At 40.2% G+C, this 26696-nt stretch overlaps 1 protein-coding gene across 1 annotated transcript in view; it reads left to right on the top strand.

Annotated features, from left to right (window-relative positions):
* The first annotated feature begins 7141 nt into the window (after positions 1–7141).
* LOC128744337 (regulating synaptic membrane exocytosis protein 1) overlaps positions 7142–26696 on the top strand; it is a 95753-nt gene continuing 76198 nt past the window's right edge. The window contains exons 1-3 of the mRNA XM_053841245.1: positions 7142–7566; positions 17387–18155; positions 25755–25959. Coding sequence (XP_053697220.1) covers positions 18046–18155; positions 25755–25959 — 315 coding nt within the window. The 5' untranslated portion in view covers positions 7142–7566; positions 17387–18045. The remainder of the gene's footprint in view (positions 7567–17386; positions 18156–25754; positions 25960–26696) is intronic.

Genomic DNA, 26696 nt, shown 5'->3' with positions numbered 1-26696 from the left:
TTTTATGCTTGATTGCCTCATCCAATTGTTCTAAAGTGGTAATTGCTTTTGACAGCCAATATTTACAAGGTATTTCGGTAAATTACCCACAAGATATCCTCTCTAATAAACTCCGTGCGCAAGTTAAAAAACAACTATGCGCCTCCATTCTAATTGAAATTAGTGGAGCCGCATTGTTTTGTTCGTTTTCCATGTTATTTTGGGCAGGAACATAAATGTCTCGAAAGCAATATCTAAAACGTTTAGCTTATCTTATTTTTTTATTTTAAAGAAAAAAGTTTTGATCACATATTTTCCGCAAGAAAAGACACTTAATTCAACTATTGATTGATTATTCAGACAGATACGCATTTCGCTTCTAACTTGCAAGTTTCATCAGAACAAAACAACTTTCGTCAAAAAAATCCATTTGCAAGCATAGTGTTGAATTAATGCCCACCAAAGTCATTGGTCTATTATTTAAATGCGGAATAGCGGGAAATGTTGGATTACTCATAACGAGTAGCCACTTTTTGCAATCTTTAGTCCGTATTTTATACAATCTTTCTACCTGTATTTTACTGGTGAAATGCTTTCGCCTCAAGGTTATCCAAAGAATTTCCGGTGATGGGTAATGAATTTAAACAATTCCAGGCGGCTAAAAATGTTCGTAAATACTACTCTCTTTCTCTGTAAGCCGGTGTGCTTAAATGATTTTTTATTTAGAAATTTGCAATTTTCACAAATTGAGATGTTTGCTGAAATTAACTCAACTAGACGGGGCGGGTATAGTTACCAAGTGACTCATTGGATCTTTTTACATAAGACAGCAGAAACTTATCAGCACACTGTAGGGTGAATCATTTTCGTGTCGTATTCACCACATCCCAGCAGTTAAAAACTTGGTACAACTATATCAACTGTGCGAAGGCAGAAAATTAAACGAAAATCAATACAGAAGAGTCGAATATGTTATACTTTTTATCACTGACTATGCGTTTGCTTTGGCAAAACAGTCAATACTCCATAAGGGCAACCATGACGTCAATCGTATATTAAGCTGCATTTGCCGACCATTGCCAGGCGGAATCTGCGAATATCATTACAGCAGTAGGGTTAACGGGAACGTTGCAAGTATACGTAGGTGTGAGGTTATTGCATATCTCTGTGAACGGCGAGTAGTGATGAAATTTTTCGAATCCAAAGCCGCATCGATATAGATAGGTAGGACAGATAGAACCGTATATGCTAGCATTGATGTGGCGAAACGGATAACACTATTATGAGGAGAGACGTGCCGGGCATCGCAAGAGAAACGCACCGGATGGACCCTCTTAACCGTGCGGGGGAAATTGAATAATGTGAAGTGCACATAATGGGAGAAAATTGTTTGGCCTTTTTGACACTTCCATCGGCGAAGCTTTTCGCCTGCGGCATTGCCAGTGTAGCAGTATATAATGATGCAGCTGATTGGCGGCCAATAATTCCGAATTAAAGAAATATAAAGGACAATGGACAATGGTTCGAAATCATGTCAAACATTTCTGCATCCAATTGTTATTCTCGTTTCGTTAACTCAAAGCTATAGTGAGGTATAGTTCGAACAAATCCTTCGCCCTTTACGTGATGCATATGTTTCGCAGAAAACCATCCGCCCTCAGACTCGTAGCTTTCGACAGGACTAATCGGACAGCCTTCTGTTACTCTACCGCCTTGGTGTGTCCAATGAAATTCTCACTGTAAGCCCCTTCACGCTTAAATTGATTTGAGTTCAAACAACTATAAGCACCCTCAGAATCGTGACCCTCGGTAGGATCAATCATTGCTATGTCTATTCTATTCTATGAAATTCTGACTGCAAGTGCTATCGCGTTTACATTAATTTGTGGTTTAATAATTAGTTCTCTGGGTTCACTATCATACAGTTCACGTCGCATCAAGTGGCAAAGACCTCGAGTTGATTTTGGACTTTGGAGAAAGTGATAGTCGTTAGTCGAGTGGATCCGGAAGTACATTTTAAGATCATCTGGATAGAAAAGTTGTGGGCCCTTAAGGGCCAGATTAACGTCGTTGAAATAAAGCAGAAAAATCAGAGGGCCTAGGTGGCTTCCTTGAGGTATATTGAGGGCGAAGCTGGATTGCTATCGGACCCATAATCTCCAATGGCAACCACCAACTGTCGATTGGTGAGGTACGAGCGAAACCATTGCAAAAGGTGAAAATTTATGCAGTTTTGCAATTGCGATGGCGTGGATTTATCTTGTCAAAGGTTGTCGATGTATGAAAAGTCTGTTTGATCACGTTGGGCCATACCTTCCGTTATGTATGATGTAAGATACAGCAGTTTAGTAGTGGTAGAGCGCTGGGAAGTGAAGCCATGTTGGCCATGTTGTCTCTTAGATATTGCTTACAGTAAGAAAGCAGATATTCCATGACTACCAGCTCAAATAGTTTCGCGACTGCACTTAGCGATGTGATACCTCGATAGTTGTCTTTGATAGTTTACTTCCTTTTTTGTGTGCAGGGAACATAAGTGCAAATTTCCAACACGACGGGAAGATCCCACTGGAGATGGAATAACTAAATGGTTTAAATAAACGGAGCAACGGTGTCAGCAAGCATGCTATATGTTTCTTCAGGAATACGGAAGGTACTCCATCGGGCCTAGGATTGAAGGACGACTTAAGCATGGTCACGACCTTCGAGATCATCTCGACATTGACATTAATGGCACACAGCGTATGATCATATAATGGGACATTCTTGGCTGTTGGCGTAATATGGTTGGTCCGCGCTCAATACCTCATTGGTGAAAATATTTGCAAACTTCTTGGAAAAGAAACGGTATAAATCCTGAGCAGCGGCAGCAACTTCCCCGTAGTATTCTATTGATGACGAGAGCCCGGGCCGTTTGCGTTGCTCGGTTACGTAGTTCCAGAAAGATTTCGGGTCTTCAATCTTCCTTGAATACTATGTTGATACCGCGAAAAGCATTGGAGACTGATTCGCCTGTACAAATTGTTTATCGTCGCCTAGTGGAGTTTTAGTGAAAGCGTGCAAAAGTTCTTGAATCGCCTTAATGCTGCACTTTTCTATTACTTTAGCCTGCGTAGCTCATTCGTGTACCAAGATGGATGAGAAGTACTGCGGAGACTCCTTTTCGGTACGTGTCGATTGATAGCTTATATCGCTAAGACGCTAAGACTAAGACGCTCCAAAAACTTCAGTCAACTTATATCAAGACAAGTGTAAAGGTCTGCGCGGCAGATTCAACGTCGTCAGGAGCAAGTATGTTTGCCCAGTCAATACTGGACAATAAATCAATAACGCTGTGATGATCAGCTTTACGGAAGTTATATGAGATAGCAGCTGAACATCCATCGAAATCCTAAAGGAGATTATCTTCAATGCAGACGATCAGAGGAGTATGGTGTGGAACTCTCTTCATTAAAGAACATGGAGCCACTGAAACGAATGGGGCCTTGTCCTGTGAGCTAACGAAGCAGAGATCTAAGGAATGGTTGTTTTCGTTGACGACATGTTTACCTTGATGAAAATTGCAGCACTATAGTTGTCGAGAAGATTCATTGCACTGGCATCGCCCGTCAAGTTTTCAGAATCAGGATAAAGAAAACTACATTAAACGGCGAAGCGTTCCTCATAACTGAGTAAACTGACTTGTAGTGAGCGTCAATTAGATCGTTGCCACGAATACGATCGGGTAGGATGTATAAGGCACATAGAAAGAATAAGCGATCACTCAGCTTGATGGCCGTCAAAACTTCCTCTACGCAATTCCATGAGTCAGTCTCCATGACTCTCGCTTCTAATCCATGACGGACAGTTATCAGAACACCACCGCCAGTAGATTTGCGGCTGTTGTTAGGGTTCCGATCACGACGGAGAACTTCGTAATCGCATCCAAAAGCTTGGCTGAAATCGTCTGAGAGTTCAACCACGTTTCGATACGACTAGGCGGTAGTCTTTAATATCGGAATTCATTCCGCCGACGTTGGATTTGACGATCATTTTCCTTAATAGTTATGGATGTGTTGGATGAGTGCTGTCCATTGGCAACGGTGGAGGGATTGTCGCTAGCGTCGTTGGGCTGCGTTATGCTCACGCCAGGAGAAGGTCTGACGGAGACGGAGCTATTATCGCTGAGATTAACGTTGCCCGCAGTGCTGTGCATTGGTTCGACATCATGCAGCGAATGAACTAATTCTTGAGTATACTTGCCTGAGGAGGCAAGTTGGAAGAATCCTGATCCGCATCTAGCCACGGTTCCGGGACGAATTAGCTGAGTACTGGCGGGAAATAGCAGGACTGACCTAGAGGAACCAGGAGCTGCCAAAACGCAGTCCAATGAGCGTCCCGGAGATGAACAAGGGTGACTCGGGCGGTGAAACAGGTGTTGAGCATCGTTGAAATTAAAAGCAAAATCTAAGTTGTTCGATTGCGGGTTTGAAGTAAACGGTAAATAGAACATCGTCGCAGAAATCATTACTACGAACGGAGAGATTTTCAAAAAGCGAAAATTTACAATTATGCTGATACTTGTCCAAAGAAGCAAGTTGGAGCATTGCATTACATGTAGGGTGAGTCGGATAGCCTGACCGAATCACGAATGGTCGACACTCAAATGTACGAAACAACACATAGCATAGTAGATCTAATGTCAATTCACAAGCGTAACGCGTAATGAGCATAACTCATTTGCGTTTAAGAAAGAGAAAGTAAGAAACATCAATCTTCTATACTCTACTGTTTGCATTACAAATAGTTATGGTGCAGAGCGTGTATGTGTCTTGTTGTTCTGAGACTAAGGTGCCAAAATATCTGATCTTATTTTGATAATAACTGAACCAGCTTAACATTGACCTCAAAAACATTAATTTTATGAATATTATCCAAGAAAATAGTTTACCAAGTAGGGGATCGGGCTTTCGTGCTTCGACCAAATACAATTTCGGCCTTCTGTAATAGTTGTCGAAATTCGATCATTTGGATTTCGGCTATTTGTTATTCAACCATTCGGTACCAACTCGGTGAATCGATGCGAGGGAAAACTAACAAGAATGGGTAAATCTAGGAACGCGAATAAACCTAGACAGAAATGATTTCTGCGGAGGCGACTACCTCCGCAGTGAACAGCACTTCCAACTGCTGGTCTCCGGCAACCCTCGCGGCCTGCGCCCGTCTCGCCCTGAATCGTGTATGAAAAGTCATAAAACATTTTTCACGGAATTTTACCAAATGTTACGTGTCGTTATACCAACCTGTTCCTTATGTTTATGCCAATGTTTTTATGGCAAACGTTGTTATACCAAGCAGCATAATGTCATAATGAAGCCTTGGATTTAAACATCCTTTCTAAGACTTGAACCTTCTTTATCGACAAACTTCACAGTCGGCTATTAGAGCACAGGACAGTTACGGGGCTAGTGCAACAATCCTACTGACTCTATCCAATAGCACTGCCTAGCCGAAATTTGAACATACGACGACTGGCTTGCTAGACCAGCATCGTACCTCGAAACCAACTAAGCGGTTAAAGTCAAATGTTCCAGTTCTTTTTGTACAGTAATGCAATGATGATTGACTCAAGTGTGTATTCGTAGGAAAGTGAAATAACATGCCTTACGTCGCGCACCCCACAGCCACATATTTCTTGCCAAACTATGGCATTCTTTGCGAATTTATCAGCAAACACTAATTCTAAGTTTGAAAATAGTTGTAGGCACTAGTTTTGACCGAGAAGTTGCTTGAAATCCATTTTTATGTGGGTTTCTTTGTCCGTTCAAATAGATCTGTCGAACAAACGTCTGGCATGCATCTTGGCTACCAAATTCTGCTTCAAGTGCCTATGCGGATGTTTACTGACATTGTTAGACCTATTGTCTTCTTGAGTGAAGATATTCCACGTGGTTTGAATGTTGGCACAGTACTTTCCAGCCATAACACGGATAGAGATACCAGAATTGGACTTGTTTCATTATGTTGCATTATCCTATCAATTCATTAGCGCTTTGCAATATTTATTTAGATATTTGTATAATTATGCATAAAAGTTAAAAAGATTCAATACATATTGGTTCAATAATATTAGGAAACAAACATAATTCATACACATTTTGTGTTTTGACGCAATGAATTTCTGAAGTGATTTTTCAAATGTTTGTTTGACTTCTATGTGACGAAATATGCCCATTTTCTTTCTTTAGTCACCCACTATAAAAGGCACCTTACCAAATTCCTACGCACCGTTTGTGCCTTTTTCTTTCCACACTGTTGTTGGTGTTAGTGCTGCTGATGGTGATATCCCTAGGTTAGGCTGGAGAGTATTACATTAATTTGAACGTGTGATAACGATAGTTAATTATTTGACATTAATGTTGCTCCTCGTCGATCGGCCGCCGTCATCGTCGTCGTCGTCGTTGTGTGTGGAGCCTTCCTATACCTGGTGAACTCGTTTCTCGCTATCCAGCCCGCGGTGTATGTGTGGGAGAGTATCTACTCTTAAGTGTGATTGTGCGCTCGCTCCATAAGGGTGGCTGTGGCATAGATACCGCATGCACGGTAGCAACCCACCACCCACACCCCCTTGCTAGTCGAGCAATAGCAGCGTCATGGTAGAAGGCTCATCTAATACAGTTTCTTCGGTTTCTGTCTCTTTCTAGTATGATTTTCGCTGCTGGTACTTCCACCAGCATTCATTCGATGAGTTGGGACGAAATCGCAGAAAAGGATCATACGTCTGCGGGCAAGGCAGAGACCATTCGTGTGGTCTCTGCAGAAAAATAAATTTAATACGTGTTAGAATCAGGATATTCGCAACTTTTATGTGATTAGTGAGATAATATACTGTTCCTACTGATGACAAAGGTGTCAGAACTGGTGAATATTTCAAAGATTTTTATTTCATTTTGATTTCGAATATCACTGAGGGTAGAACATTGTCGAAAAGTTTGGTGAACTCGCAATTCGCATTCGATTACGACGCGCTGCTCTGCTGATGGATCCGCGGAATGAAGACGTGTGGTAGTGTGTAGCGTGGTGGAATGTGTGAGTGTCAATGTGTCGGCTGGTGGGGCAGAGAAAAGCTTTTGTGTGCAGCCCGTGAAAATTTTCTCGGTTTTTCACCAACATACTTGAAACGGAATCCAAACGTGTGTCCCGATAAATTGGTTTTTTCGGGAGAAAAAATGTGAAAAGTGAACAAATTTTTCAGAAAAATTACGGATTGAAATGTGCCGTGCGTGTCCTGAATGGAAAAAGTGACTTACTCTAGTAGGAAAATTGTTAAAACATCGAAGAAATGAAATGAAGTTCGATCTTCGAGTGTCGAAGAAGAAAAAAGATGGAGAGCAGAGGAAAGGATTGATCTGCATGTGTTTTTTCTTCGGAAAATGAATAAAATAATGGTGAAAAATATAATACGATTGCTTCGAGTTGCCGTTCAGCACCCAAATTTAAACATGACTATGGAAGATGTATTTGACAACTATATTGGAATTGAGTCATGAATCCAAAACCAGCTGTGAAATGGAACTGATATCGAAGCTTTATCCACCATAGCATACAATGGTAAATTTCATTCAGTCACTATCTTTTCGATGATAATAGGATTGGGGTTCCATTTCTCGTTGTCGAAGAGAAAAAATTCGATACAAGAAATGAAGGCTGCTGCTTTGCCTTGGTGAGTGAAAATAGGAAAGTAAGTGAACTTCACCATCTGAAAAGATAGGAGGGGTAACAAGGAAAACTCAAGTGAAAAATCAATATGTTGAAAATGGATGATAATTATTATTAATATCGTTATCTCCTGTTTGGGATATTATTGTTGAAGAAAGCAGTATGAATTGCTGAAACTAAGATATTTTCACTGGAGTTTTTCCACAGGCCAGCAGAAACATGAATCGGTGTCCCTTTTTGGTCGATCCAGTCAGTAACAGCTGTGACCTCCTTTATTGTCTAGTTTCCTACTTCACCCGCTGTGATTGTCATGTATTACGGTTAGGGCCGGAAATGTCATACACACTGGAGTTCAGTTTGATGGTGGTTGCAAGTGAAGCAGGATGTTATCAAGGCATTACGGTTATTAATTGATAGCTATATAGTTTGCGTGCTGCGTGACAAAATGAAAAGAAAAAATCAGCGTTTATGTTAGTTGGAAAATTATAAAGTGCAGTACAATAAATTATTCAAAGCTTAATTGTACTATGAGTTGACTATACGAGGAAAACGAAAAACCAAGAGTGCAAGATTACTCTCCTTTGCTTAGTCTGGTGGTGGATATGGATTTTAGGATGGATACTAGTTTAACAAGATAATCGCACATGGTTAGTGTTTCCACCAGATATGACTTTAATTTTCCTTATGTTGTACTTGTAATTTGATGTTACCGAATGGGTGCCGAATTGTTCAATTTAACTCAATTTGATGGTTTTATTCTACATCAACTGCAAAGACGTATCTATTCCATTAACTTAACTTTCGCAATGGAATTTCGTAATGAAGTGCAATTGTAGAGTATTTGCAACTTAGACAAAAAACAAGGAATAGATGGTAATGGTACTCAAAAATACGAAAAGGCCTCTCTGGCGTCGTATTTTCACATCTGTTTTGCAATTCTAATTTATAAACCACTTGAAATAACGCACTAACATGTATGTCACTAAAGAGCGCTCAATGAAGTTCTGAGAAACGTACATGATACGTATAATCATACCAGTGAAACAATTGTAATATTATCATTGTATGGTGCTTTGCAAAATCAATATTCTACACCCAAGATTTCCAGTTTTTGGCAGTACTTGAACGTTTCATCCGGCCGGTGTGTAGTGTACTATTACAATATCGTATGTTTTAGGCTACGATCTATTACGGCATCTAACAGCTAAACATGACAGTTGAATTTCGATGTAATTTTTTGTATGTTCATGATAGACAATACGATATACCGTGACTCAGTGTGAATTGAACCCGATATCAGTACCGAGGGAGGTAATCGACTGACAACTTTAACTATAGGGCTATGGGGATTACCACGAGAGCGCATTGTAGATTTGCTTCAATTTAATCATTATTAATTATTTACTTTGTCAAATACAACAATTCCATTCTCTTACTTAGTAACGTGATCATAGCTCTACAACATGGAAAACCTAGCGAGTTTGTTGATAGGTTCATTTTTGTTGACAGATCGTTAAAAAATAAAATATAAAAAATTAAAAACAAGTGGCTTAATAATTGTAAAAACAGCTAGCACTTGATGCTGACCAATTTGGTTCTGAATTTGACAATTCTAGCTACTGCTTTGCTTAAGTAGAATCTTAAAATGCTCTGCATACAAACTTTTATGAAGATTCAATTGTCTTTTATGATGATAATTTATAAATTAATAGTATGAAAACCGTTGGAGTACTCATGTTACAGAAATTATGCGTTGCCGAATTTGTATTTTATAAACTAGTCGTTGCCTAAGAAAAGCTTGAGAGCATAATAGTGCTCCATATGTTATCAACATACGTCTCTACGTATGAGTCAACGTACGTCTCTAAGAAATGAGCCTCTTTGATTATATGCTTAAAGTGTTAATTAATTAATAATGCTTTTTAATGGTAAAATTAGTTATGGTATGAACATAAACTTTCCTAAACAATTTATTTACTAGCCATTATGAGTCTTTCCGTGTAAGTGACTTAAACCGATAGTTTCGAAAACAGTTTAATTTCTATCTTACATAAATAATAAGTGTTATAGTAGTAACAAAGGTTCCTTCCACCTTGCTCTTCATCTAGCAGCATGGAGCCGGAGTGGCTCTTTCTGTATCGAGGATTCCCTTCCATTACCTGGACCATTCGTCGTTGAGCGTCTCGACACACGAAAGTCGACTTCGATCTGGTCGAGCCACCCAGCGCGTTTAGTCCCTCTGTTCCTAGTTTCGGTGGGGTTCCTAAAGTAAACAGATTTTACTTCATAGTCATCTGGCACCCTTGCGATATGCCCAGCCCACCGAAGTCTCTCAACTTTCGACAAGTGTACGACCTCTCGTGTTCCTAGATTCCTAGGTCTCTCCAATCAGTGCATGAAGCTCGTGGTTAAAACGCTTGCGCCACTCCCCGCTTTCCATTTGTACTCCGTCAAAATAGTCCTCAGCATCTTGTCTTTCTAGTACGGTAATAGCACTTATGCTTTCGTACTTGAAGTGACAGTGTCAAGTCCGTAGAGACTGCTGGTCGGATTAGCGTTTTGTACCTCGCCAGCTTTGTGCGGTAGCGTATGGTCTTTGATCAAATAGTCCGTGGAAGGTGCGCGTTGTTTTCTCTGGAGCCTCTTCTTACCATATATTTGGTTTTTGAAACAATGATTTGTAACCCAATAACGGGTGCCAACTAAAATTTTGAAATTCTTTCGAGGCCTCTATACACAACAACAAGCAAGCTCAGAGAGAAAGGAGAGTATGTATGTGTTAGCTCTTTCTCTCCTCTTTCTGCCAGTATTCTTTGTTTTGTTTATGCTTGCCAAGTTTTGTTTAAAATGGCGTCAAAACAAGAAACATTTTACGACCGCGCTGTACACTTCTACGAATTGCACAAAGATCTCGACAAAAAGTATACGGTACAACATTTTTAAAGCGAAAATGTTGCAGTTTCAATTATTTACCGTATCCCAAGGTCCCCAACAACTACTCGCAAGCAACGTAAGGAAAGACCTGCGAAAATTATGGACGCAGAAGGACTTCCTTCTCTTTCTTGTGCCTTCAACAACAAATATTCCGTGGTCCAACGGAATGCCGCAAAAAACTTCAGCTGTTACCATCAGTACATCTGTAAAATATTGAGAAAAGTCGGAATTAAGTCCCGGAATACACTGAGAGACAGATTTCGACGCTGACAGCCCAATGCCGCTGGTTGATAAAAATTTATTCCATGGATTCCATGGATAGTTCTACTGCATCTCCGAACATAAAATAAAGGTTTAAACATAAGTTTGAACAGAAAGTGATGTTGTACATTGCCATTTTCGAGAGAGCTCGAGGCTCATGGCTCGAGGCTCAAGCCCTCTGGTTTGGCTATCAATCAAGATGTGTACCAGAACGAATGTTTGAAGAAAACTTGGATCCCGTTTCTACGAAAACATCATGCAGATGGACAATACGTGTTTTGGCCGGATAAAGCTTCATCGCATTACGTCAAAAAAAAAACACAATCGTTCCTGAATACCCATTCGGCCCCATTTCCTGAATACCCATTTTGACCCCACAGCTCGACAAATCTGCCTCAGCGTCGTCCAATTTAAGATTTCTTCGCGGTTTTGAGCTCTTTTTGGTGTACAAAAATAATTGGAGAACCATGATTTGCAAATAGTTGAATGGTAGGATTGAGAGATGCATTCTCTAAATTGACATGACGGCCGTACAACGCTCCTGTTCCGACATCAAACGGAAGCTCCGCCGAACAGCCGACTACGGACCGTATCTAAATGTTCATTTTTTTTTTTAACACTAAACATACCGACTGTACTGTACGAATAGTTTTCGCTGCCGGACCGAAAATGCCGCGATTGTCAATAGATTAGCGTTAATATTTTTCTCGATAAAAAGAGAAATATCATATGAATACATTCACAGGAGAAATATTAGAACAGCAAGCTTTGCATTATGTTTTGGATATATTTTCTAATAAAAATAGTTAGGCGGAATAGTTTTATAACACCGTGAAAATGAGTCTAAAAAGCAAGGGGCCAAATGACCACTTCACGGTATATTTAGTGTTAACAATGGACAATGTATCCTTAATTTCAGTAAATCACTTACTTACTTACTTATTCAGCCGAGAGCCGGGGTGGCTCTTGCCGTATCAAGAATTCCTCTCCATTGTACTCGGTCCTGGGCTACTCGTCGCCAATTCGTTGCGCGTCTCGACACACGCAAGTCGGCTTCAATCTGGTCGAGCCATCGTGCACGTTGAGCCCCTCTATTCCTGGTGCCGGTGGGGTTCTTGAAGAGAACGGACAGTCGTCCGACATCCTTGCGACGTGGCCGGCCCATCGTAGTCTCCCAACTTTCGCCAGGTGTACGATGGGAATCTCTCCAAGCAGTACCTGTAGCTCGTGATTCCTACGTCTTCGCCACTCTCCGCTTTCCGTTTGCACTCCGCCAAAAATAGTCCGCAACACCTTTCGTTCAAAAACGGCAAGTGCACGTATGTCTTCCGTAAGCAACTGTTTCAAGTCCGTAGAGGACTACCGGTCTCATTAGCGTTTTGTACATCGTCAGCTTTGTGCGGCGGCGTATGCTCCTAGATCGAAACGTCTTGTGGAGGGAAAAGTAGGCTCGATTTCCAGCTTGAATGCGTCGTTGGATCTCCTTACTCGTATTATTATCGGCGGTGACCAGAGATCCCAAATATACGAGCTCATCAACCACTTCCAGTTCATCACCATCAAAAATCACCTACTAGCACGGTTGTTACAAAGTTGTTGTGGTAACCGAAATATGACTAGTTTCAGTCGTAAAACGGTTGCTATAACTAAATGGACCTGAGATGTGCTACTTGGGACTGTCCGTGAGAGGCAAACGTGGCTCTCTGGAGCCTCTTCCTACCATATATTTGGTTTTCGATGCATTAATTTGTAACCCTATCCTCCTAGCCTCCAGTTTTAGTCTGGCGTAGATTGCCTCCGCCGTCCCATGGTTTCTAGTAATGATGTCGAGATCGTCTGCAAAGGCTAGGAGTTGGCTACTCTTGCTGAAGATCGTTCCTCTCGTTTCGTCTCCTGCTGCTATATAGCCGTTTAGGTACTCATCGAAGAACTGCTTCCACCTGTCGACCACCTCGCTCTTATTTGTGATTAGATCCCCGGTCTCGTCCCTACACATGTCAGGTTTTGGTGTCTGGGCCTTGCGAGTTTGGTTCACCTTCTCGTAAAACATGCGGTTGTGATTAGCCCGGAATAGTTGTTCTAGCTCCTCACGATCTCTGTCCTTCTTCTGGCGCTTTTTCCTCTTCAGGATCGTGGTTAACTCGTTCCTCGCTCGTCGATACTTGGCCAAATTCTCTCTCGTGGATGTGCTCAGATAGTTTTCCCAAGCTCTTTTTTCCTCTCTATTGCTTCTTGGCATTCCTCGTCAAACCAATCATTTCGTGCACTCGAGGTTTCGTTCATTTGACCTTTTCTTGGAGCATTTCTTTCTATTTTTGTTGGTAGAAATTTGGAGAAGACTATAACTTTTGAACTGGTCATACGAAACGCAGCCAGTCAGCAAAATGGAGAATAAAGACAGTTGAAAAAAATAAAATTTTGACTTCTCTTTCTAATTTTTCTGCTTGTATTACATCCTGGTCGAAGTTCCCAAAAAAGTTCCACGTTTGGTAAGCAATCTCTAGCAGAGAAAATGATACTTTTGTAACTTCTAGAACTAGCAAAGCCTAGAAACTAAACCTTCTGTTTTTATTCGACAGACTTCACAGCCACTTGTAAGAGTACGTGACAATTTCGCGGGTAATGCTACGATCCTATTGACTCTTACAGCCTTTCCCAATTAAGATTCGAACATGCAACGGCAGACTTATTAGATCAGTTTCGTACCTGGTGACAATTGGGAACCTCTAGAATTACGAATTCCAGATTCCGGGGTACTCTCCCAGATCATGTTACGCCGGCTGTCACCGACAGCACAAAGTTTCGTATGGAATTATCAAGCGGGCTTCAAAGGGGGCTGAATTTTCACCTTCCGACATCTTTATTGATTTCAAGGCAGCACACGATACAGTCGATCGAGACCAGCTATGGCAGATAATGCACGAACATGGATGATCAGAGCTACATTGGATCGAGTGATGTGTTTCGCGTGCATCTCAGGGACACTCTCGAGTTCCTTTGTGACGCGGCGAGGGTTGAGACAAGGTGACGGCTTATCCTGCATGCTGTTCGACATTGCTCTTGAGGTGGTGATTCGACGAGCGGGCATCGAAATGAAAGGCACGATTTTCACCAAGGGTAGCCAACTTCTAGGCTGTACAGGTGACTTTGATATCATAGCCAGGGAGTTTGCGACGGTGGAAGCAACCAACGTCAGATTGAAAGCCGAGTTAAGGAGGATTGGGCTAAAAATAAATGCGTCGAAGAGCAAATACATGAAAGGAAGTGGCTCAAAGGAAACAAACGCGCGCCTCCCACGGACGGTAACAGCAGACAGCGACGAATTAGAAGTGGTAGAGGAATTCGTGTATCTGGGATCGCTGGTGACCGCGGACAACAACACTAGTAAGGAGATTCAGCGGCGCACTAAAGCGGGAAGTTCTTTCGCAAAACGCTACGATCAAGAAGCATAGGCCGATGTACAAAGCTGGAAATGTACAAAACCCTTATTATCAATTTTACGCTAAAAATTAATGGAACTAGCTCCTATAGGAGGGCTATTGTAGCCTCGGATATTTTTCTCGGCGAGTTTATTTCGTGGGTATTCCAAGTAGCAATTTAACTTTGATTAAGTTCCTCTAGTGGTTTTTGACCAATTTCATAAAACCGCTAGTAAAACTGGTTTTTGTCCGAGTGACCCACACTTTAAAAGGTTTTTATAACCTTTTTAATAATCAGGTTATAAGTTCAAGAAGTCTTATTACGCTCTATTGAAAGCAACAATAAAACTGAACATGGTTTTTGCTGTTTGACACCTTTGTTCTTTGTTCTACAAAGCTATAAAACATGGAGCTAGCTCTGGTAAAAGGCTAGATCAGTCAGCTAGCTTCGTGAAAATATATATCCTTGAAAAAAAAGTTAGTTTTTCTGCCAGATTATCCTTATGATCTGATCGATTTGGTTTATAGAGGCCAAAATAAAAAATCTGAGAGAATAAATAATAAATTTTCAGCAGTTTCTGTAACTGTAGTTGTTTTAACAAAATAAATATATTGAATTAATACCGTCAAACGGGGTAACTTGCAACAGCGGGGTAACATGCAACAACGCTATATCGATCCAATTTACTATCCTTTTTGATCTGTTACTTCAATTTTTAATCTATATCAGTGACTGAATCTTGTTGTTAACAGTTCAAAGAAGCCTTAGATACTGTTATATTGATTTTCCGCTGTTTTGGTGATTTTTAAAAAATCCCACAAGATGGTGTCAAATTCATCGTCAATTTTTCGTCAGTGAAACGTTTGTGTCGCCCACAGGCACTTCAAATAAAAGAAGCCTAACATACATTTTTTATAGTAAAATAAACAACAATAAAACAAAATAGTTTATTTATGATGACTAGTTTTGTTTATCTTACTTGTTACCACGTTATTCGTAAAACAAATGCTTAAACGGGGTAACTTGCAACAGCTGATAGACATAAAAAGCTGTGTTTCGTTACCTTCAAGAGGCACGTTATCATTTAATTTTGCATCAAACAATACTAAAGCACACCTGAAGAGTGTAGGATACTTTCGGTAAGTCGGAAAAATGCCAGTTTTTCTCTAGATATACTGAAAATGGTCATAGAAGAGGCCAAAACGAAAATAACCTCACTGAGAGAATCGACCAGCAATATAACAGTGTCTAATTACGATCACTCGTAACGTAATGAACATTCATATATTACGTAACCGAGATATCGATGATTTTTAACTCTCCCGCTCCACTTCATGACGCGATTTTGCATAATGGATATACGACGTGTAATGCGTGTAAACGTGTACACAACTCTCGCTTATCTAAGTGCGTTACGTAATATGTGAATGGTCCTTAAAGAAGGCAGCTCTATCGGATCCAGACAAGGAATATCAATTGCATGAATAATATAAAAAGTTATTTCTGTAATTTCCGTTACGGGGCTCATAAAATTTTTTCACCAACGTGACATAGGACATTTTTGAGTATATTCATAGCAAAAGTATTAAAAATTGCAAGTCGGATTATCATTTGCATATTCAAGTCAAAAGAAACTTATCCAAATCTTTAAATTCGTTCAATTTCCAAAAAAATATTGCTTGTTGCAAGTTACCCCGTTTAAGGAGTTGCTAGTAAAAAATTAGTTAAAAAATTCTACAACAGCCAATATTGATCGCATATTTTTTCTCAATATGTGAAATTGTTCTATGGTAGACCTAATAACTTTGTATTAATTAAATGTCCTCAAATGTACTACAGATAAGTTTTCACTTGCACTCATAGTTGAGAACTGTTGCAAGTTACCCCGTTTGACGGTACATCTCGATTTCTAAAATTAGGACAATACGCCGATTTGTTTTTTTTTGTATGTAATAGAAATTCTGTCCATCAAATTATATTCTTTGTGTTCAGATAGGCAAGAAAAATACAGCGAATACATTTCTAAAAACAGAGCTTTTCTTTTGGGCCCAAAAACTGCTTCCAAAATTCGAAAAGTTAACGTGACTGCTCATTTTAACTGGTCATCAACTAATTGGCTTTGTGATTTGATGTGCATGGATATAATTGTTTCCCCATTGGTTTTTAGCTGCTGATTTTTCAGTTGAGACTGAGACTATTTTGTTGTACATATATTAAAAACAAACATGTCGTCCGTTCAAGTTACGAAGAATAGTTGATTATGGTATTTATTTCAAAAACTTTTCCATCCTCATTCCTCAATCAGCTTGCAGGAGAAAAATAAACGCTTGACATTTTTTTATGAGGATCAACTTATGCGAAAGACGCAACGAAGAACAGTGACAACGGGAATAAATGTTCAATCGGTTCGTCTGATAATTTTCAGTTTCCCCGTTAAGCGCATGCGTCGGAAAAGCACGAAAGATGTGTTTTCTCATCCGCGAACCGTTTCGACCAAGTTGTCAGACAGTGAACGTAGGAAAGTGATATAGTGAGGGAAGCAAAAAAAAGTTTTTTTTCCTTGAGAGAGATCCTCGTGGAGCGTCCGCTACATGCGGGAATCGCGATAGCTGAATGGATGAAAAGTGAGCACATTGTCATGAGTAATTTCTTCTTGTAACACAATGAAATGGAAACCATCAGCATGCAGCAAACAGCCGAGCCGTCATTATAACGCATATCGGGATCGGCTGTTGGGCCGATAGAGTGCCCTGTAGTCGGAAAATTTATTTAAATAATCTTTTTGAAATATGTTTTATTATCCGTAATGTTTTTGATTTTTTTTGTGTTCAACGATAATTTATTATCTAACTCGCTAATGCACATGGAAAATGGGACAGCTAAACTTTGCAACAAAAGTAATTTTCATAAATCGGGCCATTTTTCAATTTTTTACCTACACTTGAAGCCAGAATCATTAACATCGATTGGAAAAAATGGTTTTCACAAGGCACTGTGTAAAATCGATCATAAACCCCAAAAGCACGAAATATTCTAGCATGCATGTAAAATTATCTGACGTTAACTAATGTATTTCTTTTCACTTTATCATTTACAGGCCACCTTACTGGTGGTACCAGTATGCTGCTGCACCACTTTGCCAGTGAAGAGGAGAACACATGCATGAAGAAGCACATTCGAATGCACCTATTCGGGGAAACGGTAAAAATGTTCACCAAAACCAACCGCGATATTCGTTTCTCAAGTGTAGCTAACGGTGAAGACAATGACAACGCTAGCAGCGAATACCAATTTTCAAAATGTGAAACCAAACTGAAAAAATACAAAGTGACAAACTCCGATGAATACCCATCGGCGGGAAACGTGATCAATGACGGCAGTTACACAGTGAACAAAAGCGCAAAAAACCGTAGATATTTCCTATAACGATAGTTTCCTGAACCGGAAATAGGCGTAGTCGCATTTAGTGTGTACATAGTGCGAAGTTGAGAGGATCTGGTCGAAGTAGTGCCAGCCGAGCATTTGCGGAATAATAACGAAATAGTTCATAAGTAATAGTTACAAAATAGTGCTTCATTAATGTTTTGCGAAGTAGTCCATAATCAACAGCGCATAGTGAGAGTTAGGCGGTAACATAAATTGAGAATAAAACCAGCTTGTTTTAAATTAACATATAGTGATAACTACGGCTAAGATACTTAATCTGTGAAATACGCTAGATATCGTATTTCGGTTCACAACTAGGACATTACCAAAATGGCCGATATGCCTGATTTGTCTCATCTGACACAGGAGGAACGAGCGATAATAGAAAATGTTATGCTCCGGCAGCGACAGGAGGAGGAGCGGGAGAATGAGATTATGCGGTGAGTACGTTTTGTTTACTTCACACAGGTTGTTGAAAAACTATTCAGGAAACTGTTTTTAGAAAACCTGATCATCGTTTGTTTAGATACTCTTGTTGAATAGCTATTCTATAAAAGTAAGAATACTAGTGAAAATTCAGAAATTTTTAGTTTATGTTAATTCTTGCTTGCGTTTCCTTGAAGTTAGGAACAACACCATGCGTCTCCATTGAATTATCGGAACTTATTTTTGATATTTTTTGAAACGGTGGTTCTACAATTGATGAAGGGGAAAGTAATATACATTTTTTGGAATGAAGGGGAAAGAGCGGAAAGGTGAGGGGGGGGGGGTTATTGGTAGCTACGCTTAACAAGTAAGTAGTCGTTATGACTCCTACCTTTTGTCCAATGCTGGAAGGTGCATGGGTCGAACCAAGCTATAATCTGAGATTATAACCGGATTCGAACCCACAACACCCGCCTTTTATCATCGTTTATTCTAATCGCCATTTTTTGTTTTAGACTAAAAGTAATCATGTATCTATTTTTCAAAAACTCACAACTAACGGCATTAATACAGAAATGTAAATCCTTCATTTTGGATTTTCATGTAAATCTTGGAAAGTGTCCCTCGCGTAAAAAGCAATTCTAGTGTGTACATATAATCCAACAAAAATAAACCTTTCCAAGTCGATTTGTATTATTAATTACATTAATAGGCACTGAAGCAGTTTTGCGATCATCGATGCTAAATTAACTCGTAAAACAAAAGTCTTAGGATCAAAATCTTAAATAAAAGTCAGATATTTCCTCATAAGTTGAATTTTGACTTTAAGATACTAAGATTTGATATTACCAACAATTCCGGAAATGCTTTAACTTTTTTGGCAAATGCCACGCAACAAATTTGCTTTAAGTTACCACCCAAACCCTTGGAGAACCTTATAAGGGACCATCACTATTCATCACAAACCTACAGCTTGATCATATGTATCATATTGTGGCCCTATTTAACGACAACTTTACTAAGAGCAATTCCAGCTATTTAAAAAAAATAATTTAAAAAAAATAATCCGAAAGAGTGTCCATCGATAGTTTTTACCGTAAGGAGCCCCAATTCCGTGCGGCGATTAATTCCGTGCATATGTTCAAAAGTTGGCGGTTTTCTTGCGGCGTTTGCAGAATATTTTCGGAATCAGGAGCTAAAATTAGCCGCACAGAATTAGGGCACCTCACGGTACCAGATTTTAGGGCATAATTTAAGCTATTTAAATTATTTAAAAATATTAGGCAAGTCGGAGGAAAAGGTTTCGAGATAATTGACATTTGATTTTTATCATGGTTTCGAAATGTTTTTTCTTTCAGTGATAATTTTGTCCTGAAAATACACTTAATTTCTTATAACTTTTCCTTTGACGTCATTTTGATCATATAAGTAGTTTTCAAGATATGATTTTTTTAGCGAAAGGTATCTCATCTCTAAATACGTCCTTTTGAAAAGTTAATCTTGACGAAAAAAATCAAGTTTAGAGGAATATGAGTTCTTGCGTGGTATCCAACATATCAGAAAAAATTCATTCCAATCAAAACTAGTCGAGTCAAAATTTGCCTTTTTTTCAGCGTTTCGAGCTGGAATTGCTCTATACTAATACACACGTACCTATACTGTTGCTACTCGCATAACATTCCCATTTTCTATGGAGTTTCCTATATAAATGGTACTGTTATGCGAGCAACGGCAGTATAGGTATAGCATGAAGAAAGTTTTCGAGAAAATTTACCTTTAAAATAGGGCTGTTAAGAATAAAAATATGAAAATATTGTATGTAGAGTTTTCCTAGACGATTTAACCGATTTAGACGTTTTTATTAGTAAATATTTCTAAGACCATTATCGTCTTAAGTTTCACTGTTACGTTTTTAGAGACTGTGTAATTTTTTGCATGAATTTTTAATTGGTGACTTCCTTGTTATTATCACTTTCTTACAATATGTTTGCTTCTAAAAGCAAAGGAAAACCTAGGTGCTACATTCCGTTATCGAAACTTGGCTTTCTGTTATTATACGACAGACTTAGCATCCAGCTGTTAGAGTACATACCAATTGCAGGGCCAGTTGCTACGATCCTATTGACTCTAGCAGCCTCTCCTAGCCGAGATTCCAACATACGACGACTGGCTTATTAGGCCAGCATCATACCTCGAAGCCAACTAGGAAGGACGTTTGCTTTTGTGGCTCCGAATATCCTCTGCTTGAGCATTCTCGTCGATAGCGAACATCTATGGGGTGAGCGGTCTGTCTCGAAGTTGCTTACCTCTTTCGGGTTCCCTGCTTAATATTATTTTCACTGGTCATTCATCCGGCATTCCCACTATGTGGTCAGCCTATTGTACCCTGTCCTGTTTTATTCGCTGGACAACATCTACATCTTAATACACTTGGTATAACTCGTGGCACAAGTTTATCGCCAAGAATTGATCGTAGGATCTGGCGCACAAAGATAGCATGATACAGCATGGTAGTACCACCGGGGGAATTAAAGTCTTGTATATTGCGAGTTTCGCATAAACATGCAAGTTGCAGAAGGCCCTGTTTGCAGCTGCTATTCCCTTGTTTACTTCACGGCTCACACAAATTCGAAAGTATCTCCATTTTTCACTTTCATAGCACCAATACGCGAAGGGTTATCACGCTCGTCTAGCCGGCCACTTTGCGCATCGAGTAGAGTTTCTGACGAAGTCAATTTTCGTCGCACCTTTGAAAGCCTTTTTGGTTGGATTTTGGTCGATGTCATCCGCAAATACTTCGAGCATGTGGGTGTGTACACTTTCCGATGTAATGTTGAACAGCAGATTCGACAGTCACTATCTCGCTTCAAGTTCAGGTTAATCGGGAAACCATTTTCAATAATCCACCATAACTCATTTCGGCTTACAGAATTGTACACTGCCGAAATCGATCTGTAAATTGAATTCTCGAATTTTTTTGAAGCTCGCTCGTGAGATGAATATTTGGGAATTTTTGTGGAGCTTCCTTTTTGAAAACCATGACAAAATGCGGGATTCCCTTTTTTCTGTTAAATCTCGATAATTTCTGTAATCGAGTCTTTGGTTCTGTTTATAAACCATACCCGCAGATTGTACAATTCAACCACACTTGCTTCTGACCTCCAAAAGTTCAGCAAGGGTATTATCGTTTCCACCTGCTTTGCTTCGTTTTTCATCTCTTCGTCCAAAGTGGGAGAATGCACAGCCTGTCCGTCACCCTCAGTTCTATATTTATTGACGAATACCTCACCTCCGATCTCTGTAGAGCTAGTTGCTTTGACCTTCGAAAACGGATGGAGTATGATACGCCCGAGCTCACGACATGATTGGATTGACGCGAAATGCCAACAAGCGATGGAGAGAAAAAAAGAGTTTCGAAAAACTATCTAAGCATATCTACGAGGGAGAATTTGACCAAGTACTGACAAGCGCGGATTGAGTTGACCGCGATCCTGAAAAAGCGCCAGAAGGAGGACAGGGATCGTGAAGAGCTGAAACAACTATTCTGGACAAGGGAGGGGATCTAATCACAAACGAGGTAGTTGAGCAGCTCTTTGATGAGCATCTCAAAAACATTTTAACAGAAAGAAACACAAAGGAAGTGATTCTAGGAGTCGGCTCTCGATCTCGAAGAGTTCCGGCGAGAAATCGGTCAGCTGAAGAATAATAGAGCCGCCGGAAAGCACCGACTCTCGGCAGAACTCTACAAAAATGGCCAAGAACCGGCTAGCAACGGCGCTTTACTGCATAATTTCAAAGATTTTGGAGGAGGCGAAATTACCGGAGGGGTGGATGGAAGGTGTGGTCTGTCCCATCTACAAAAAGGGCGATCGGCTGGATTGCGGTAATTACCAAGGCATTACGCTGGTCAACGATGCTTACAAGACGCTCTTCCAGATTTTGTTGCGTCGTCTATCCCCAATAGCAAGAGAATTCGTAGGGTAGTACCAGGCGAGCTGTATGCGGGCCCGTGCTACTTCGGAAATTTTGGCTCTCCGGCAAATCCTCCAGAAATGTCAGGAATACAACGTGCCCGCGCATCATATTTTCGTGGATTTCAAGGCAGCGTAAGATACAGTTGAACGCGAACAGCTATGGCAGATAATACACTACACTACACATAGTGATGTGTTACATGTGCGTTTCGGGGCAGCCTTGAGTCTTTTCGAATCGTGCAGTGGGTTGCGGTAAGAGGATGGACAATTTCGCTATTGAAGGTGTGATCCGGCGAGCGGGCATCGAAACGAGAGGAACGATCTTCAACAAGAGTAGCCACCATCTAGCCTTCGCAGACGACCTCGACATCATTACTAGAAGTCTTGGCGCAGGCGATTTACACCAGACTAAAAACGGTGGCTTGGAGGATAGGGATACAAATCAATGCGTTGCAAACTAAATACATTGTAGAATGCAACTTTTACCTCCCACGGACAGTGACTATTGACGGCGTGGAACTGGAAGTGGTCGATGAATTCGTATATTTGGGATCTCTGGTCGCCGCCGACAATAATACGAGTAACGAGACTCAACGACGCATTCGAGCTAACTTACTTTTCCCTCCACAAGACGCGTCAATCAAGCATACGCCGCCGCACAAAACTGGCGATATAGAAAACGCTAATCAGACCGGTAGTCCTCTACGGACTTGAGACTTTGCTTACGGAAGACATGCGTGCACTTGCCGTATTTGAACGAAAGGTGTTGAGGACTATTTTTGGCGGAGTACAAACGGATAGCGGAGAGTGGCGTAGGCGTATGAACCACATTTTTCAGGCACTACTTGGAGAGATTTCCATCGTACTTTTGGCAAAAGTTGGAAAACTACAGTGGGCCGGCTACGTCGCATCCGTTCTCTTCAAGAACGCCACTGGCACCAGGAATAGAGGGGCCCAACGTGCCAAATGGCTCGAACAGGTTGAAGCCGACTTGCGTGTTTAAAGACGTGCAACGAATCGGTGACGAGTAGTCCAGGACCGAGTTCTCTGTTGTTGGAATTCTCGATACGGCAAGAGCCACCCCGGCTCTCAGCTAGTAAAATAAGTAGGTAAGTAAGGCTCTCTTTTCCCAAATATAAGCTCGTATGACAGCACTTTCCAGCACTTTTATGTGCAAATGTTATTTTAGGGCGGTTTTGCTGTAATTTTTCGTTATACGGCAAATACGATATCAACAGGAGGATATTACTTGTTGAAAATTTGTAGCAGCGTTTTACATCACTCAGATATCTGTTTTGAAAATACGGCGAAAATAATTTACAAAATATATTTCGCTTTTCCGTAATTTTATCTAACTCCGTCAAGCGCCTAGCGGGGTAAAAGTTCGATTCACGGACGAGGCAAAAGTACGATTCATGGACGAGGCAAAAATGTATAGCTAATTATATACAATTTTAGGCACTATATTACAGATACTAGAAATGAAAGATCTGCAGAAAACTGTGTGCAATACAAATTCTGGCAGAAGAAAAACAATGTGTTTCGATCTAACGGAGGCTGCAATACACCAACACAAAATAGAAAAGGTGCAAATTGAGAATATTCCTTACCGAAACATAACGCAGAATGAAAATAATATGGTTTTGTTAGCTACTGCTGGGCTAATTTCATGGATTCTAGCTTCGAAGTTTTCCCCCGCGGTATTCGAACTTTTGCCCCGCTGGTGAGGTAAAAGTGCGAATCTGCACTTGATCAGAAGAGAGAAGAATTTATTTTGCAAAACGCTATTACCGCAGATGATTTATAGTTGAATGTAAAGACATTGAGTTCCTTCATCACTATAAAATATATTATGTTGTTGTCCTTCTTTATATCTCACGAAAATTGATGACAACTTCAAACATCGCACTTATGCCCCGCCCTACTCTATTGTTATTAATACGAAACCCTGTAAATAGTTTCCAGTTTTCGCTCATCTCTCGTAACGCGTGGGGTCCCACAATGTGTTCAAGGTCCGCGGTGTTTGAGCCAATCTTCGCGTTAAAGTCGCCTAAGTGGAATTGAAAGTCTCCTCTAAGATTGCCTTAATCATATTGTTTAGCTGGCTGTAGATACTGCTCCTTCTCCATCATCTGTGTGCGGATAGCACTGGATTGCAGTTAGGTTCCTAACCCATGTTCTAAATCTGGCCGCTATCTTTCTTCCGTTAATTGGTTCCTACTTTATCAGGGTCGCATGTACCACTGGGCTCAGTAGAAATTCAACTCCTCTCTTTCGAGAAGCATTTTTTCTTCGTATGCCATAGTAGAACAAGACACGGACGGTGTCTTGTATTCACCAGAATGAGTGAGCGGACCAGAGTGAGCGGACCTCACTCAGCCCAAGGATTTCAAGCTTCGGGCGGCTAACTTTTCTTGCTAGTTGAGCCAGCTTACCCTGCTGGGCAAAGGTATACTGATACGATTCATGTCCGTGTTTTCATGACAGAGGTCGTTGCCAATAATCCAGATCGATTTCTTCTTTCATTTTTTGTAATTTTGTAGCTCTACGCTGGAACATTGGCGAAAACTCATTGCTTATCACACCTATCTTTACTATCGCTTGCGAAAATGGAATAGACATGATGATATAGTATTTACCTTAGAAGAGGCACCAGACTCAATGAAATATTAGGCACTTGAATATCTCTTTGGAATCAAAAATACAAAAATCTCAATTTTTGGCAAGTACCATCACATCAGAGTAAGGTTCCTCAATGCCAGACGTAAAAATTCTCTTGCATACGCTGAATTCAAGCAGGTATATGTAGGGTCCCAACCACATACGCGTTCGCACAATCTTATACAAATTTTCGATGAGCTTCAGTTGCCTACTTGTTTTGGCGAAATGTGATAATTTTGTATTATGCAATGCACAATGTCATGGAGAGATTCCTACAGCTGCTGCAATTTTGATCATTCTCCTCGATATTCTCCTCGAATGATCATTATTATGAATTTTATCAATTCTCACTCATCCACTTGCTTAAAATCAAGCGACTTTCTGAATTAAAACAAAATACCTGTGGTGCCATCTCTCGCACGAACTTCAAACTATTCTCGTATATAGAATAGAAAGGAATGATTTTTTTCTCAAAAATATGTATTTTTCATTATAAGGTCATAGACTAAAATGATATAAACAATTGAGTTGGAACTTCATGAAAAGTACCTCGAGGTAAAACCTATTGTTGTTATTGTGATTATCGTTGGTGTTGGTCTTTAATTGTGTGCAATTAAGTATATCAATTTAATTAAAAGTTTGACGCAGTCAGATTTCAGCCAGCTAGAAAAAAGCCATGGGTATAAACATCCTGTTGAGAACTTGACCCTTTTTTATCGACAGACTTCGCAGCCGACTATTAGAGTATAAGACAATTACGGGGCTTTTTAGACTGATTCTATAGCAGCACCTCCCAGCGGAGATTCGAACGTACGACGACTTGCGTGTTAGGCCAGTACATCAGTCAGCTAGAAGAAACTCTTAAATAGAACAAAAAACCTTTTATGACTGATAGTTTCGGGATTACAGCACTCTTTTTTCTCTCTCTCATACTAAGCATCAAATTAATATTATGTCATTTAAATTCTTCTCGCACAGGAGAAAACAAGACGAGGTGGCGACGCTCGTCGACTCGATAAGACAAAAGTCTGAGCAGCAGAAGAAGGCAGGCGTCGAGCTGGAAGCGACCTGTCATATTTGCCTCAAAACAAAGTTTGCGGATGGCATCGGACACATCTGCAATTATTGCAACATTCGTTGCTGTGCCAAATGTGGAGGCAAAGTGACGCTGCGCAACAACAAGGTAAGTAATGGTTGTAACCGTTGATGGACAAACTGCTTTATAAACTGTTTGACATATGTAGGTATATCGTCGGATGATGCAGGCAAAAATGAAAACACTCAAAGGGAAAAGAAAGCTCTGTTGGGGGTTTGCTCCATTGTTGGCGTCTAGCTAACGTTCATTCAAAGTAGCAGTAGGCACCAGAAGTCTAGGCGCCTTGGTCGACGAAATTTGACTAAGATTGGATGCTGAAGACGATTGAATACAATCAAAACAATAGATTGAAATGGTTTCGTCGGACAGCCTTGCGCTGCCACCAGACACCATTCGTGTTTTACCGTTTCGTCATTACTTCGAAACGTCTTTTTATATGGCTAGTGGACGGCCGACATCCTTTTAAAATAATTTTATGCTCTGTCACGCGCTCACGACCCAAAAAGTGTCTACTTGTACTATATCATTGGTTTTGCACACACACACACACATAGTGTTTATGTCGAATTGTACTTTGAATGAATGGTTAAAATTCAGGTTGCATCGTTAATATTTAATATACGCTATAGCGTCTAAAGAACCGATATGCTTTGCGGTGATTGCACATCTTTTGACTTTCGAAAGCAATTTTGTTTGACCGCATAAAATGTACGCTATTTTGGCAAAAAAAGAAACTTCCTGATTCGAAAGTACAAGATCATTATAATAAGGATCTAGGTAATTACTGTATAAATCTGAGACCACAAAGCTCATTTTAAGTATAA

This window comes from Sabethes cyaneus, chromosome 3 (assembly GCF_943734655.1).
Source record: "Sabethes cyaneus chromosome 3, idSabCyanKW18_F2, whole genome shotgun sequence".
In the NCBI taxonomy this organism is placed as follows: domain Eukaryota; kingdom Metazoa; phylum Arthropoda; class Insecta; order Diptera; family Culicidae; genus Sabethes; species Sabethes cyaneus.
Note: the sequence above shows the minus strand (reverse complement) of the source record. Positions and strands in the feature narration are given on the sequence as shown.